At 41.2% G+C, this 17,508-nt stretch overlaps 1 protein-coding gene across 2 annotated transcripts in view; it reads right to left on the reverse strand.

The window, feature by feature from the left end:
• Positions 1 to 3,607: 3,607 nt before the first annotated feature.
• The window catches only part of LOC127009829 (neuronal membrane glycoprotein M6-a-like), a 45,124-nt gene continuing 31,223 nt past the window's right edge, over positions 3,608 to 17,508 (reverse strand). For both annotated transcript variants that reach the window (XM_050883189.1, XM_050883188.1), the window contains 2 exons: positions 15,863 to 16,011; positions 3,608 to 9,542 (listed from right to left, as the gene is read on the reverse strand). In XM_050883189.1, coding sequence (XP_050739146.1) covers positions 9,414 to 9,542; positions 15,863 to 16,011 — 278 coding nt within the window. In that variant the 3' untranslated portion in view covers positions 3,608 to 9,413. The remainder of the gene's footprint in view (positions 9,543 to 15,862; positions 16,012 to 17,508) is intronic.

Below are 17,508 nucleotides of genomic sequence, written 5' to 3' on the forward strand. Positions count from 1 at the left end.
TCTATTGAAAGAAATTGAATAATGCAGAGTGCATTAGAAGCAGGGGAGAGCGTTGGCTCACCCACCCTACAACGCCGAGCCCCTGGGCCCCTCCAGGCAAGCCTCCATGCAGGGTCCCCTCTCATCCTGAGTACAGTATTACCTTGGTTTACGAGTGCCTTAGTTTATGAGCGTTTTGATTTAGTGACAGTGACTTCCAAGCCCTGGTTTATTTATGTTTGGATACAAGGTGTGACCATGAAAAAACTACATATGTATACGGGTATGTGGCATGCAACCCAGAAGATGACCCTGCTCTCCGAGTTGTCACTGTAAGAAGGAATCCCAGGTGGAGGCAGCCAAGGAGATGCCTACAAAATCTGTGGCTTGAGCAAGTTAATGGATCAATTTATGAGGCAATTAAGATGGAGAGGTGGCCTCACCTGAGATGTTTTTATGTCATGGGATGGGTGAGGTGATGCCTCCCTCACTGAGCAGGCCGCTGGATCCTACTGAGAGCTACCTGGTCTGGAAAAAGCACCTGCTGGTAGCCTTGCTGGAATACTTAGGGGATGGTGACATGGGCTGGGCGAGGCAATGTGCCCAACAACATAAGTATGCCCCTGTTGATGCACTGATTATTGTTGTTATCGTTATTAGTAGTAGTAATAGATACTGTTGCCATAGGAGCAATGGTATGGGTGTTTTAAAATCTTTAATTCAAAATAATATTTGAGAGGCTTTGACCAGGCAATTTGTATGTATATTTTGTTAAAATGTTAGTTATATAAAAAAATAATACAAGGACATAGGGGCAAATAGTTCAGGTGGGGGTACTGAAACAGATTCTATGTAAAGCTAGGAGTGGGCCTCAGCCTAGTCTACAGCATGGTTTTATTGAGGCAAAAAATGCACTGGCCCAAAGTGGTGCCCTTTTTACCATTTACTGTTGATGAGGTTTTAGGCCCCGGTCCACCGCCGTAGCAGCGCTCCACAGGGCTGCCAACATTATAACAGTAATATTAGCACCTAAAGTTATCCTCAATCCTCATGTTTGTAAAGTCGTAGCATTTAGTGAATAAGTGAGTCTTCAGCGCTTTCTCAAAAATTGCCAGACTGCCACTGTTCTTAACATCCCCGGGTAACTCATTATAGAGCTGCGGGGTGCTCTTCTCAAATGCTCTGAAACCCAGTTCCAGGTTGACCCTGGGTTCATACGGTCTATACTTTTCTGCACTGTGTCTCTGTGACATGGCGATGTCCAAGTGAAAATCCTGTAGTAAATTTCTCATATATCCAAGCTTACCAATTCACGTTGCTTGATAAGTCAAGACACATATTTTGTAGACTATTCTTGCCTTAATGGGTAGCCAATGCAAGTCTTTAATTGCAGGTGTTATTTTCTCACGTGGCGGCAGACCCCTTATTAACCTTGCAGCTCTGTTCATGAAAAGTTGTAATTTCTTCAGCAGATATTTAGGAAGGCCATAATAAAGCGTAACAGCTTACTAGTTACGTGATTATATATAAGCATCTTCATGGTCTTATCATCAAAGTATTTCTTGACAAATGAAATATTTCTTAGATTGTAGCCTGCTGTTCTCACCACCTGATTGATCTGGTCTTTGAATGATAGAGTGCAGTCAATTATCTTACCTAAATCTTTGATTGACTTTTTTAGTCATAGTGTCAGCTTTAATCCGAAGAGTGGAAATATATCGCCTTATTTGAAACAGGTATCAGGTAATGTGAACCATCACTTATTGACCAACTCAAGTTTCTCCCTTGGATGTATGTTGTTATGCCAATTAAGAAAGATGACGAGTAAGGAGATTACGAAGTGCTGTGCAGGTGTCTCAAGTTGTTGACGTCAGTTGCCCGAGTGATGATACGCTTCCAACTGTTTCAGTCCATTGCCTCAGCCTCTCCAGTTCTGTCAAATCCTCTTCAGTCTGCTGCCTTCACGCCTTCCTTGGTCTGCCTGGTGCGCAGCACCTTGGCACATCCACCCCGCACCATCCCCCCTCCCCTTCACATGCCCAAACTATGCCCACTGGAAAACAGGATGTATGACCATCTTTGTGTTCATTAGTTTTATAACTACAGATGGGAAAAATGTTATTAATGTATAGTTTTTCTGATGTGTTGGGATTTACTAAATAGACTCACAGAATGGCCTACTGCTAGAATGTATAGTACACTCATACTGTCATTTAAGCCATTTGAGTATATGCTACTTAAAAAAAAAAAAGTATACTACATGTTTTCTTGTGTTTAGTGCAGCTTTTTCTTGTCTGCATTAAATCTTACACATGGAAAACATGCATTTGAGCTCATGCTTGTGTTGCTGACTTGGGCGACTGACCTCAACAAATCGAAAATTACCAGTACATTACTTCACAATCCCTTTACTCAGTATCGTCTTTAACCCCTAGACAGCAGCAGTACTTAAAGAGTAGCTGTCTCCAAAGTGAATGGTCTATACATATACCTAGCACTGCTGACTTTAGGACTCCAAAGTGAATGGTCTATACATATACCTAGCACTGCTGACTTTAGGACTGGAGCATAAATATAGCTACGCCGCATGATGGATGTTTTTAACTATCGTTTATATATATAGATTCTTCCGCAATCTGGAGGTGTTGTTATATTTCTGCCATACAAAATTAAAGGTTTAAAATTGCATTTTAATCACATTTTTAAAAGGTAAATGGAGTCACTCCTTTACACTTGACATTTACACAAACAAAGTTGTGTCCAGGACCTGTGACCTGGATCTAGTATGTGTTGTATTTCTTCATCAGTGATGTTCCTCAATGAGCGGAACATGATTGTGTCTACAAACTCCAAATATGAAATTGAAATATGATAAGAGTAGGCACAAAAAATACTGCATAGCTGGGAGCAGACTGAGACATTGCTTTGAGTGTATATGTGACTGATTCTCATAACCACGAGCTTAAAAATGTTGTCACATCATTTTTCAGGGTCTGAAGTATTCAGTTACAGATTATATATAGTTTCTGCTTGGAAAAACAGGGAGTTCTTTTTCCAGAGGCATCTAAATATAGTCAGGCTGCAACTTTTGACAATTTTGGACCATCTTTATCTAGTTCCACTGCTGTCTGTGGGTTAATGGCATAACATATATCTAAGGTTCACATGACCTGGTACTAGTTTCAAATAAGGTGATGTATATGGACACCATCTACTCAACCAGTCAGCTAGCAGGAAACTTTCCATGAAAGTCCACTTCTTTGGACTGGTACATTATTGTCTTGGTGTAAAAAAGTGAGTTTCTGTGGCATGCAGCCATTATATTATTGCCATTCAATTATTTTGTTTATTCTTTAAAAATAAGTGATGAAAGATGTCATTAACATGTACAAAACTAGTTAGGGAAATTATTATATATTTCTGTTTTATATTTGGTGCCCACCTTATTGTCTCAAAGTGCGCTCCTTTGATCAACAGGGTATCAAACTGAACGAGTCACACGGCATAAATTTGTATGTCCAAACAGTGGCTGTAAATGAGATATGTTTTCAATTTGAATACATTGTATTTTTAAGAATAGTTTTATAAATACCTGTGACAACTACTGTGTTCTTAAAGGCACAGAAAATAATTGGTACAAAAGTTTATTATTACAAAGACAGTGGCATTATACAATATATTTTCAAATAGTGGACACACACACACACACACACACACACACACACACACACACACACACACACACACACACACACACACACACACACTTATTCCAAAGACAGTTGCATTTAACAATATTTCAATAACTGTGTCTTAAGTTACACACACACTATGTGATAAAATATGGGCCATACAAGCATGACTATCCTGTAAAAATACTAATACGTAACACACACACACACACACACATCAGATACACTGTGTTTCATGAGGTCATATTCACTGACCTTATCTTTACTGCCACTATGAAACCAAGATCTCTAGCGTGACACATCTAAATCTTCCCCTGACATCAATGTGTTGCCTGCAATGTTCCATTCTAGTCTTCTGGGGCTTAAATAGGAGATAAGATTATATTCTGGTGCCCTCTAGTGTACCCCCTTCTGTATATACAAGATGTACTTTGATCATCTCAGAATACCGTTATATACTCATGTAAAACTCTTGAACAAATTCTTGAGACAGTCAGCCTTTACATGGATGCTACTTTTCCAGACTATCACAGCTACTACTACTACCACTATTTCTTTTACAACTACTTTCACTACTACTCTTAGGGATATATATATTCCTCAAGCAAATATATCATGGCCTTGAAGGGGGGTCGACTCATAAGGCAGCTTTTACATGAGTATAAGATCAAACATTCATTATTTTGGGACCTGCAGACAAAGGGGCAATAAATGGTTGCATGTACCTAGAAGCAGCCTTGGTCATCTGTCGCTTGGAAGCCATGACCTCAAGTATAGCACACATCTAGTTTTCTCTGTTGTATCAAAATTATCGTCTATATTCAGACTTGTCACCCACACTTAGTTAGGTTCACCCAAGGGATCTCTAGAAGCAAAACACTGTTCTCTGGTCTGTTGGGCTGAGCTGGTGTCCACATTAGTAGTATTAGTGCAGAGCAGAAAAGTACAGAGCAAGGCAGTAAGGAGCAGCAGATCTTAAGGAACAAAGTATAATAAAATTATAGGAAAAGAATCCAAATAACTCAGATGAACTACTGAACCCAAGGCCAGATTAAGGGCAATACTCACAGGGCCTCACCCTTCATGGGCCCCAGGCTGATGCATTGATTACAAATAATTATGCAGTTTGTTCTTAACAGTCCCTGACCCTAGAATAGCTTAATACAGCACATGCAAGATGGCGCCACTATAAAAACACTCGCCTGCGCCAGAACGGGCTGGGCCGACCATCAGGCCCCACCTGGAAGAAGCCTTGGGCCGACCATCAGGCCCCACCAGGAAGATGCCTACCGGCGCAACAGGCAGCGACGTAAAAAAAAAAAAAAAAAAAAAAAAAAAAAAAAATCATGTCCTTCCAGATTGTTAACTAAATCTATTCCAGACTTATTTTTTATACTGTTAGGCCTATTGAGAGTCCCATTCTATGGCTACAACTTTGACCTTTGAATTATGTCCAGGTGCAGCGTAACTAAGAAGTGCTGTGGCCATGATGGGGACAAATGTGCTTCTGAGTCCAGGGCCCTGCAGCATGTATGTCTGGGACAGTATTCTCAAACCCTTCGCCACTTACACACACTCACATTTGACAGAGTTTTCGTTGGAGTTTTGGGCATTGCCAGAGGTACCTTTATGGCCCTGGTGATAGGTTGAAAGTTGGAAAGTTTGTTTAGTCGGCGCAACATATGTGGTCATATGCTGGAGAGAGACAGAAGGGGAAGGAATTATAGAAGGGAACAGATCCCAGGAGACGGGACATAACCCCCGATTAATACCTGGTACCCATTCACTGCTGGGCGGACAGGGGTGTAGGGTATCGGAAAAGCCGCCCAAATTTTTCCACTCCGCCCAGGAATTGAACCCGGGCTCTCTCGGTTGTGAGCCGAGTGTGCTAACCACTATACCACAAAGCCCCTGGTGGTAGGTTGACCTTTCTTCTGTACCCTGAATATGAAAAACACTTATAACAACTTGACTAATCTCCTTGTTGGCTGATGCTAGAGGTGGAAGTGTTCGAGAATACTAATCCTGGTCCTGAGTGAGCTCTTGCTGGATATAGGAGTAGAGGAGGCATATTAAGATGAAAACTAAAGAGAATTAAGTGTTAGTGGTGTTATTTTGAAGGGCTAATGCTGCACACACACACACATACACACACACACACACAAGGCTCTGTAAACCTAGTAAACCTCCTTAAAGCATGCTTAACCCCCAGGCAAACAATATCTACCTGAGAAACGAATTTCCATATAAATACAGGGGGCAGGGACACTGAGAGGATCTATATTGTTGCTGTAGTTCAGAAAACCCTCAATTTTACAGACTCGTTATAACAAATTTTGGCTTTAACTAACTTAATGGGCCAATGTAGTAAAGGCAAGGATTTACTACTTCGGTGAGTGCGAGGTTTGGTTCGGCGTGGCCTGGCAGAGAATGTACACGCAAGTCAGTTGGTGCCGGTGGAAACAAAGCCAATTGGGTGTTGCACGCCGCTCAGTCTAGCTTTGTCTGCCCAACAGTAAATTCCTCTGCACGTCCTTCCATGCCCAGCTACATGTATATAAGAACTCTCATCTAATACAACCAACTTTGTAACATGTGGCAATGCTTGGAAATTGTTCAATTCGTTATATACAAGAAGGTTGGATCCCTTTGATATAACAGATGTTCGGATATGCCGTCACCCCTTTGGCTTGACAAAGTGAGGGTGTTCTGTATTTTCTCTCAGCTGAGGCAGAGGATGTTAACCTACATTGTAACAGTAACTGCTGCTGACAAAACATCAATTCCTATCCTCTACACTCACCTCCCCTACAAATTCATCCCCCCACCCTCCCTCTGCCCCTTCCTCTCCCTCTATTCCCCTCCCCTGTCAGTTCACCCCCAACCCCATCTTCCTCCATTTTCCCCTCTCACTTCCTCACCCTTCAGTCTCATTCTGCCCCATGTAACTTGCCATGTTGAAAGGGGTTATTATTAGTCACAAGTTAAGAATAAAGTGGGTTGATGTTTTTGTCTGCAACTCAGCAACTTGAATTTCCCAGTAAGTTCCTAAAACTTAAGTGAATTGTTTTTCTCCTCCATGAAAACATCAGGTCTAGTGCTATGAAACTTCTATCCAACATGGTTAGACCTCTCACAAAACAGCAAACCGACGTGTCAAATAGATCTTGAGTGAATACTTAAATAAAATATACTTAATGTGAATACTTTCAACAAAACTACACACAACAACGTACAGCCTCTATCACAGGAAACCCTCCACTTAAAAAACCTCATGAGAAAACTGTACATATAATGAACTATATGAAGCAAGTGTAATATAAATTTTCTTGTTTATATTTGATACAATTCATGTGATTCTTTGATAAAAATAACATTTCTGGAAACCACTAAAACAACAATTTTTTGATAAAACAATGATAAACAATGTATTTGGCTTTTGTCTCATGCAGTATCTTGCACCCATTACTATGGATGAAGCAAATTTTGAGATGTAATGACAGTGTTCCTCACAGTTTGTTAAATAAAGGGTTTACTGCATTAAAATTAAGATGAATTATAACCTAGCAACTTGTAGCAGCAGCGTAAGCAGCCAACAAGCTTAGCACAGCCCACCCACCCAACAGAATTCAAGCAACGTGCCTCTCACAATGGACAGCCACCCTCTGCTCTGGACAGCATTAGTGCTGAGAAGAGAGAATCTCTACCCAGCCCCCCAAAAGCAACCACCTACAGCTGTAGATCTGTGGTGTAATAGTTTTTAGTTCTACTCACTTATCTTTTGCAGCAGGGAGAGGTGTTGTGATTACTGCCATAGCCATGGTAAGATCAATGGATTCTTGACCTGTTCCAATGTTAAAATTTTCTGTGGCGTATGCAGACGTGGATACGGATCACGGATGGATGGATGCCTGGCTTAACACTATATCTGGTGCCAGAGCAGAGCATCAGGGTGTGCCAGCTGACAAAAAGTTCCCTAACATGTTGCTTGTTATCCTCTACAGGGAAAGTGAACTCTGACATTCAGTTGACAGATCCTGTCATTCCTCAAATTTCATGGGGGTTACAGTCCTGAGAACCAAGCACTAGTACAAAATCTGAGTGTTGTCCCATTCCTGGGGCCTTATACACCTTACAACAGCCTACAACATATGCCTAGGAACCACACTGCATTGAATTTACTGGACAACATGAAAAACAAGGCACAAAATAAGGCCCCTAAAGCTGCAAATCTGCAATAGCTGCTCCACCTTCTGTAGGCTAATCTTTACACCCTAAAGTAGTAGCCTTCTGTTGTCCTGCAAATGGTATAGTAACCTTATGTAATCATGTTCACTATAGCAGCTTCCTTCTGTAGTCCTGTACCCTAAAATAGCCTTCTGTAGCCCAGTACACTCTAAAGTGGTCTTCTTGAGTCCTGTACACCTTATAATAGGCAGCTGTACTCCTATACACTCTAAAGAACCCAACAAACATTGCTTGGAAACCGTATAAAGCCAAATTTATGGCATATGGTGGGATGCAAGGCACATAATAAAGCACTCTGAACTTCAAATCCATGACAGCTGCCCCCTTCCAGAGGCCCCACACATCCCATAATAAAGCCAACAACCTATGCCTGAGATTTATATCAAATTGACTTTACAGCATACAGTGGAATGCAAGGCACAGACTAAGGCACTCGTGAGCTACAGAAACATACATGTGTATTGGCTCCTAAGGCTGGTGAGCTGCACTGAAAGCCTTCCACTGCTCCATGGTGTAGTGGACTCGTCCTCAACTTGACAACCCGGCAGCCGGAGGTTCATGGCTTGCTCAGGCCAAAAAGTTTGTTCGCTGACAGGAGGGTTTATTGTCCCTCCTTGAGCAAGGGGTATAGGGTGTATTAAGTTCCAGCTGAACCCATACTTTGGACAATAGCAGCTCTATGATCTTTTGGGAAGGATGGTGACTGCTGATTGAATGTCCAGTATATGATCAGACCATTGGTGAGTGACACACAGATGATATATGGTGGTAGGCACCTGCAGCTACACCTGTGTAACTAAGCTTTCCATTATATGTTCTTGCAGTTCCCTGTCATTAATTTCCCAAAAGACATTAAACTACTCTTAATGCAAGAATTAAAGTCAATTATTTTAATTATATTCAAAGGTCAAGTTTAGATGCTCATATTTCACATGAACACTTTTGCTCTAGGGGCTTAGATTTGTCCCATAATCCAACATGTTACAGCCTTGGGGGGATAACTGTTACCAGAGTATGTATGTTATGAAACTGGAAATGAGGAATGACTAGTCTACTACTTATCAAACTTAGGTTCATATTCTTAAAAGCATCGGGTCCCATCACGACCATTTCCCAAGGCCACAGAGAATATTAACCAGGTTTTCATGAGATATTCCCATTCTAGGTGCAGAAGTCAGTTAAAACTATCACTTGCATCACAAAACAATCCATGAAAAACCCAGCAACTTCTACGAGAGGCTTTTCAACCAGGCGGAGTGGGGCCCCGATACGTTTCAAAATACGAGCTTTAGTCTGTTGCCAGAAACAAGTCCCAACTTTCCCTGTGAGGCTTAGCAGAGTGCATAATGTTACAGGCTATTTGACAACACGGCCCCACAGCTGCCGTGAGTGAAGGCACAGGTTTGCACATTTTAGCCGCACTAGAGGAGAACGTCCCCATCAGTAGTAGCGGCGGTGCTGGGTGCTGCGCCAGTAGATCCCTTGGGCGGTGTCCTAGAAGCGGTCTTTGGGAAGTGTCGACATCTCAGACTCGTGCAAAAACTGGATCTCCTGCAGGTCCATGAACTTTTCCTGGTCCTTGATGTGGGCATAGTTGGCTGCCAGACACATCAGGTAATGTACCTGTTTAAGCAATGGACTCATTAATAAAAGGTTATAATACTGTAACAGAAAAGGAAACTTGATCTGTTCCTCTGAATGTCCCATGGAATGAGTATCAACAGGTAAGGAAATGTACAGTAAAAATGGGTTACTTGGGGAGGGCCTGTGGTTTAACAAGATGGGATAGTGTGAGCAATGAAGAGGTGTACAGATATGATGATGTGAGATATAGTGGAGGATGTGGAGTGGTGGAATGGTTTTGGCAATGAGACTGTTCTGATGGATGGGATTGAGGATATACATAGAGAAGTGAGAGGGGGCATGAATGTGAAGCAAGACATGAATAAAGTGGAAGAGCTGTGGACTTTTCTGCCATGGTCTCTCCCTCAAAGGGGTAGATGATTACTGATGCCAAGTCCTCCTAAGGGTTGAATGTGGCCTAAAACAAATATTACAATAGATGGCAGAATCACTTACTGAAACTGTATACACATTCATTCAAATCACAGCAGACGCTAACACCCATCAGTTCTCTGGGAACTCACGGACTCTCACAAGGATTCACAAGGACTTGAGGAGACTGCAGGAGGCCGGTCAGCCCACACTCTTGTCCTTGCCATACATCTAATCTCCATTTGAAACTTGCAATCACATTTACATGAATTACATACAATTAATTTATTTTCATGATTAGGAGGGAGGCAGGTTTGTACCACCCTTAGCTGGATAGTTTCTAGCCTTAGTGTATGTATTTATATACTGAGAGAATTTTACAATAAACAATGTTTGAGGCAGAAAGGAAAACAAGACAACAACTGCAATGTGACAAATAAGACATTTGCAACAAACAGGAGTGTTGTTGTGATTCCTGTGACTGCTTCAAACACTGTTCACTGTACTTACTGTGCTAATCTTCAAGTAAAACCTGCAGCAACATGGAAGGCAAATGTCTAGAAGGACAACATGAATCCACCAACTCTTAAATACTGAAGTCAAAGTCATAGAGCCAGATGGAAAAAAATTGGTGTTTGTGTTCAGTTTCTGCCCAACTCTCACAAATGTTCTCACACTCTCTGTGTTGGCGTTCTTGCCCATCGCTGCCCGTGTGTCTGTTTGGCCGTCTGGAAGGGTAAAAAGAAGATGGCGACTACTTCTTCACCACTACCGATACTGCGTCCTGGTTTGTTCATATGTATCAGCTGAAGAACTGCTTGCAGTTATGATCAAGTTCTTATTATTCATTTGATATTTTCCTTCCTTGATTTTCATAGAAGGAAACATTCATTCATATATGATTCACAGTATGACATGCTTGAGCACATAATTGATGTAGGATGTATGGTGAGCACTGGCATCTATAGGAGAGCAGGCTCATGGGCCAGCGGTACAAGGCGAGTTGGTTAGGCTCAGGGCTTGCCAGGCACTTTTAGACTGTGGAGGGACTTGAAACTGGGTCTTCCAGAACACCGCTCCCACATGCTGACCACTCAGCCACCGCTTCCCTAGCTCTTTACGTCCTTGTGGAACACTGACATGAGTTTAGCTCCTCACGGCCTAATGTCAATCTCAAAAAGGCCTTTGAGTGAGTGCATCATGAGGCACTCTGGAACATCCTGCAGATCCAGGGGATTCCTGCAAAGAATACTGACTTAATGGCCTTTACTCTGAGGCTGTGTGTGCTGTGAAGTGTGGGGAGGCATTTCTGTCTTCTCAGTGAATTCAGGAGTGAGACAGGTGTGTCCTTGCTCCATCACTTCAACACTTGCATGGACATTAATGACCCTATTATTGCTGAAGTTGCTGTGTATTTCACATAATTGCTGGAGGTCCTGGTGATGACTCTTGCAGTGCTGCATGTGATGAAGCCACTAGGACTAAAAGTCTTTTGGGCCAAAACCAAGGTCCAACACCTGGAGGCTTGCTGGATGACAGTTCAGTTCAGTTCAGTTCAATGACACTGAGGTCACCAAAAGGCCCTCATACCTTGGTAGTGTAGTGCATAACAATGGTGGGTTTTTCCAGGAAGTCTCTTGATGGACTGGCCTGGATGCCAATCATGTTCACAGGGTTGGTTTTGTGCAACACAACCCTAGAGGAGAAGACCAAGGGAACGCCCACACAACTCATGGATGGGGGAAGTCAACCGATTCTGCCGGGAGGGGCTTGAGGTGGACAGGGTAACTGTATTGGAGCTTGCTCGGAGGGACCTTCAGGAGTGGAGGTGGTGAGTGAGAGATGCAACACATTCCCGGGCGTATGATCCCTGTTAGATAGTTAAATTTGAAAATATTACAGTTACATTGAAATACTGGCCTTCTGATTTCATAGAGTATTTAGTTTCTCTGAAGCTGATGCATAAATGGCTGAGGAGATTGATTTCAAAACTAAAGAAATCATACTCGAAGAAATGGTCAGTTAAGGTTTTGAACACTCATAATTTCAAGACAGCTTTCCCAATCAATAAAGTTGGTTTCCATTATAGCTGGGCGTTATCATGATAAGTTATCGCGATACTTTATCGCTGATAACAAAATCGGGTTATCAGCCATCTGCTATTTACATTATATATATATATATATATATATATATATATATTATATATATATATATATATATATATATATATATATATATATATATATATATATATATATATATATATATATATATATATATATATATATATATATATATATATATATATATATATATATATATATATATCGGTATCTTCATTACTTTTGTAACCAAACTAGCGATAATCGTTACTTTTTTCCGCCTCTCAGAAAAAAACGTTGTCTTCTCCCTACTGCGCATGCGTGGCCCAGGCGCCTGGTGTTGTATGAAAAAACTTTGGGGTATGAAATATCTTCGGTGAAGAGATTTCATACTTACATCATCAACATTAAAACACTAGGTTATTTTTTTATGTTAGACTCAAAAATCACTATATCAAAGAGAAAAATCATTTAACTTTGCCCCCAAAATGATTATTCTCTGCCTGAAATTTGTGATCCCGTTTTAAAGAGCACAAACAGAGACCAGCGGCTTGTGTTATCACGTGGCAGCGTGGCACTTGGCCTCAGCTGCGTCTTGAGTGACGGAGTGAGTGCCAGTGATCCGGTTTCCAGTGCTTCTTTACTAAAGTGACTGTAGTGACATAACATCGGTTCAGGCGTTTCTAGTATTACTGTGCATATGTACGTGTAACGTGTGGTTTTCAGGTTTTGTAAGTTTTCTAAAATACAGATAACGAAAATTTGAATTCATCTGTTTTTTATTTAAAATATCAATATGGTATCGTTTTTGCCTATTGGACTTATCGCTAGCTAGTAATGGAATTGTGGATTTATATCGGGTATCGGTTATCGGTTATCGCATATATTTGTGTCTCCAGTTAACGAATATCGGTTATCACCGATAAGGTTTTCCATTATCAGTTATTAGGTATCAGGAATAAGGTTTTCTGTTATCATGTCCAGCTATGGTTTCCATATACCATTGTGTGTTTTTTATCCTTTTTTGATATAAAAATAAGTAATTACTGTTTCTCCTAACTATGAACATGAGGTCAGAAAGTCATTGTTATTGCATGTTCAAGCACCCCCTGCACCCCCATTTCAAGTGTTACCTCTTTTGAGAACGTGTCACGAGTTGTTCCTTTTTGCTGACAGGTTGTTTTGAGAACTCTCCTGCAACATATACTGTGGTGTCTATTATCTTTTAGAGCCACTGTGTCTTCTTGCTCATTGTGTCCTCTGTGGCCCCTTGTCCTGGACATGCAACAAGCTTCATAAAGTCTTTTGAAGCAATGTTGATCATACATCACATCTTATTAAATCATGCTTCTGAGAAGTAGAGGAAACAGGCAAGACTTATTACTGGGACACTGGAAGGTCCTGATGGGGAGCAGAGGTGTGAGGTGTGGGCGGCGTGGGTCCTGCAGGAACATTGTGATGCGAGTCATCCGACAATGGACTCTGCCATGGCTCTACGAGTATTTTCATCTGCTGGTCTGTTACACTTTTCATCTTCTCTCTTAGAACAGGCAGTTGCTTCTTCTTTTCTAATATTTTCGGCATTTTGGTATTCCTTTAGTGTGTTGTGGTGTGCTGGCAACACAAAGCAGCAGGTGGGGAGATGTGGAGATGTAGGAGCCTCACCTCTCTTTTTCAAGCCCTACACAGTCACTGCTGTGGCTTGGACTCAGTAAGCTTGCCACTGACCAAAACAGGAATCTAAGTTGCCAAGTAGAGCTGTTCTGAAACATCATCAAATATATGCAGTGTTTTACAAAATAGAAAGGTTTCGCAAATGCCGCCTTGCAAGATGAGAAAATACACAGACTAGGGGTTATATTTTGGGCCATAACTTGGCATATGTGGTAAATATCAGTGCAAAACTTCATCATGATTTTGTAAAATGGTGTAGCTATGCCTGGAAAATTTTCCCCAGAAAGTGATATTTTGGCACCCCCAACACCTACACCCCCCAACCAGCCATTCTCCTTGATACAAACAGAGCTGTACAACAATATAAACTACAGTAGTGCAAGACCAGCTAACATATACACACTGCCAGAAATGGTAACAGCAGAAAAACACTAGGGAAAAAATGTTGTAAAATTATCAAGCACATAGGAAGATGATGCCAATCTGATGTAATATTATTTCCCTAACAATCTTGGGTACCTTGAGGAATTAGCATTTTTGAGTGGGAGGGAGGATTTAGCATCTTGCATTTTAACAACATTGCAAAAATTATACATCTTACACTTTGGATGCTTCTAAAAGGCTTCTGGTATCCAAGCACCTTTAAGCAACATCTTCCATACCCCAAATTCAAAATTTCCTTCAGTCCCAAGTGAAAACAATGATACAAAAAGACTTACAGCCGTACTATTAATTAATCTCCCCCATTCCCGTTCCCTTCCTTTCCCTTTCCCTTGTCTGTGAACCGCAGTTTTAAGCATCCCCGGGGGTTGGGGTTGATTAACACTACCTTGAGAGAGAGCGGATGGGGTCTAAAAAGTGTTGACTCCGCGGGGTGCGTAACAGGACATCTTTGACATCCCCTTCTTATATTTCATAAATAAATAGTGTTCTATTTGTTATTATAGAAGGAAATATATTGAAAAGTATCACAATAATTTTATGACTGATATTACATCTCAAACTTTGCTGAAGTTAATATATTCTTTTTAGTTTGTATAGACTCTGGTTTTCCATTTGATTGTAATCATACAGTTATTCCTGAAGATTCCTTTATAATTGTCCCCAACAATGGCAAAAGACTGCAGATTGATGACTAAATATGGGATTATTATGGCAATACTTAACATATACCATAAAAAAGGGCGTTTCTTGGTGACCACCTTGATATAAGACAAAAATGACATAAATGACATGACCTGGCAACCCCTATGTGGCTGCCCCAGGTGTGTGTGACCAGTCATGGATACCAACCTGTTTCATAAATTAACTTTCCCGCGTTACTTGTTATTTACCTGTAGATCAACGACGCTATTGTTTTGTTTTATGATATATAATGTATATGAATACAATGGTGTGAAAAATGCATTATTTATTTCGTTTTCTGTAATTATAGGTTTGAAAGTGCTGCCAACATTATTATGACGTGCGGACTGGTCTTGTCTGGCCCGCATATTTGTCGTGGGACGGGAAGGGGACGGGGCAGCTTATACATATCCCAGACCCGTGTATGGGGATGGGGACGGTAAGGGAATGGGGAAGACTTACACTACGGCTGTTAACCCCTTGACTGTGGATTTCCTATAAGAAGCCATCACCAAGCTACAGGAATAGAACAAAAAGTGGCTGCTACAATTCAATGAAGAAAAATGTATACCAATACCACATGGGTAACACTGCACCATCTACCACAGAGGCAGAGAAAGACATGGGACTATATGTCACCAGGCTACCAGTGAGAGCCAAATCCGTGCCAATCACAGCGGACAGGTTAAGAGACTAATGCAAATATTATGGGTCGTATTTTAAAACATTTCGTCGCCAAAGTTCACCTATTTGACAAGGCTTTCCTATGAGTCTGGGGTATTTCCAGAAGTAGTTTTATGACCCCGGCGGTAGTCTGACCCTTCTTCTGTACCGTGAACCTAAAGAACCACTCATTAGATCCCGATTGACCCCATCTTTGACCTATAGAAATACTTGATGAGAGAAGTGAAAGTGTCTTATAATACCAGCCTATGGCTCCCAGGTATAAAATCCTCTCCTCAAATTCAAAGGACCAAAAAGGGAAAAAACAATGCTGAGTCCATGCAAAGAGATCAGAGAGGCTGCCAACAGGCTACTTCATACCAGGGAAAGAATGACCAGGAAGGCAGACACTGTGGCCAAGATGAACATGATCTCAGCGTTGTTCACATAGTCCTTGCAGTACAGCTTTCTCTTGCCCCCGGGACACACGCGTTTCTCTTCCTCCAAAGTGTCTTGAGGGAACAAAAAGCCTGTGAAGGAAAAAGTACTCATGTAAATAACTGAAAAAATTGTCACAATAAAAAGCACTTGAAGACCAGATAAGAAACATGTACACAAGAATACATATGGATACACAAGAACATAATGAGGCAGATGGCCTATACGTGGCAGCTCCCCAGAGTGGGTTATTTCCCAACTTCCCTTCCCCTACATAAATATAGCTAACTTCCATGCAAAGTTTTCACTTCTGTTTGCCTCAACTACTTAGGTTAAATTTGTTCAGCTCATCTTCGTGAAATTGTTCTTGCCTATGTCCTTAATGAGCCTGAATATATCCCCGCTGCTGTGTTCTCAAATGTTTTGATACAGCCCTTCATCTAAATTGCCTTACTGATCCCCTTTAAGCACTTAAAACTTAAGTTAAATCATCTTGGAGTCTATGCGTTTCCAAAGAGAGTAAGTTAACTTTTAGTCTCTCTCAATATGGTAAGTTTCAAAGCCTAGATAACTGGCATTTTTCTCTCCACTGATTCAAGAAAGTCTGTGAACTTTCTGTAATAGAACAAATCAAAGCAACACAAAATTAGAGAGGAGTTCACGGTGAAATGATTAGAAAAAAATTAAAATTTCATATCATGTCTTGCATTCTGGGCCTCAAATCAAACAGCAAATTTATTTTTCTATTCAGCAAATTTAGATGCCGTAGCCAGCAATTATTCAAACACTCAGTCAGTGTGTGGGTGTGGCACGGTGGCAATAGTCCGCCTGGCTTGAGTCAACATTGTGCATTATTTTCAATGAATATGATGAAAACAAAACACCATCACATTCTTGTGAATCTGGCACTTGTGTGTCTTACCCTCACTTCAAGCAACAAGTTCCCTGCACAAAACTTTTGCCCAGAAGGCAAGGACTCGTAGTGTTTTCAATAGAGCAAAAGGCAAACAATGAAGCACCTCCTATACACACAAAAGAAAACTGATGTGGCAAAGCTGGACTCTAAAAGATTAGATTACGTGAAACAAGTCTACTGGGACCTCCCACCCCTCAAACTGCTCCAGAGGTGCCTCCAGAAATGAAATGTAAACCTCAATGAATCGCTGCATTCCATGAGGAGGAATGGTATAAATCCAGGATTTTCCAGGATGAATTGTGTCTCCCAGGGGACAATCATTTTTATTCACAGAAAAGGACACCACTCAAGGGCAATACACAAAGAAAAAAAAAAGAGTCACTCAGCACTGCTCATGAAGCAAACAGGAGTGGTCAGAGGAGAGGGTAACTTTGGATGGAGAAGTGTCTATTTATTCCCCTCGTGAAAGAGTTCATGTCATAGGCAGGAGGATTTACTGACAAAGGACGGCTGTTCCGGAGATTACCAGTGAAAGAAACACGACTACTGTTTTTCTAACTAGCAATTTCAAGTCTGGTGATGAGACAGAAACAGCCCTGAGTTTCATAATTATCAAAACTGCAGTACTGGCAAAAATATTTCCACTGGTTGGGAGGAATGAGTGAACAAGTTG

Source organism: Eriocheir sinensis, chromosome 42 (genome assembly GCF_024679095.1).
Source record: "Eriocheir sinensis breed Jianghai 21 chromosome 42, ASM2467909v1, whole genome shotgun sequence".
Classification (NCBI taxonomy): domain Eukaryota; kingdom Metazoa; phylum Arthropoda; class Malacostraca; order Decapoda; family Varunidae; genus Eriocheir; species Eriocheir sinensis.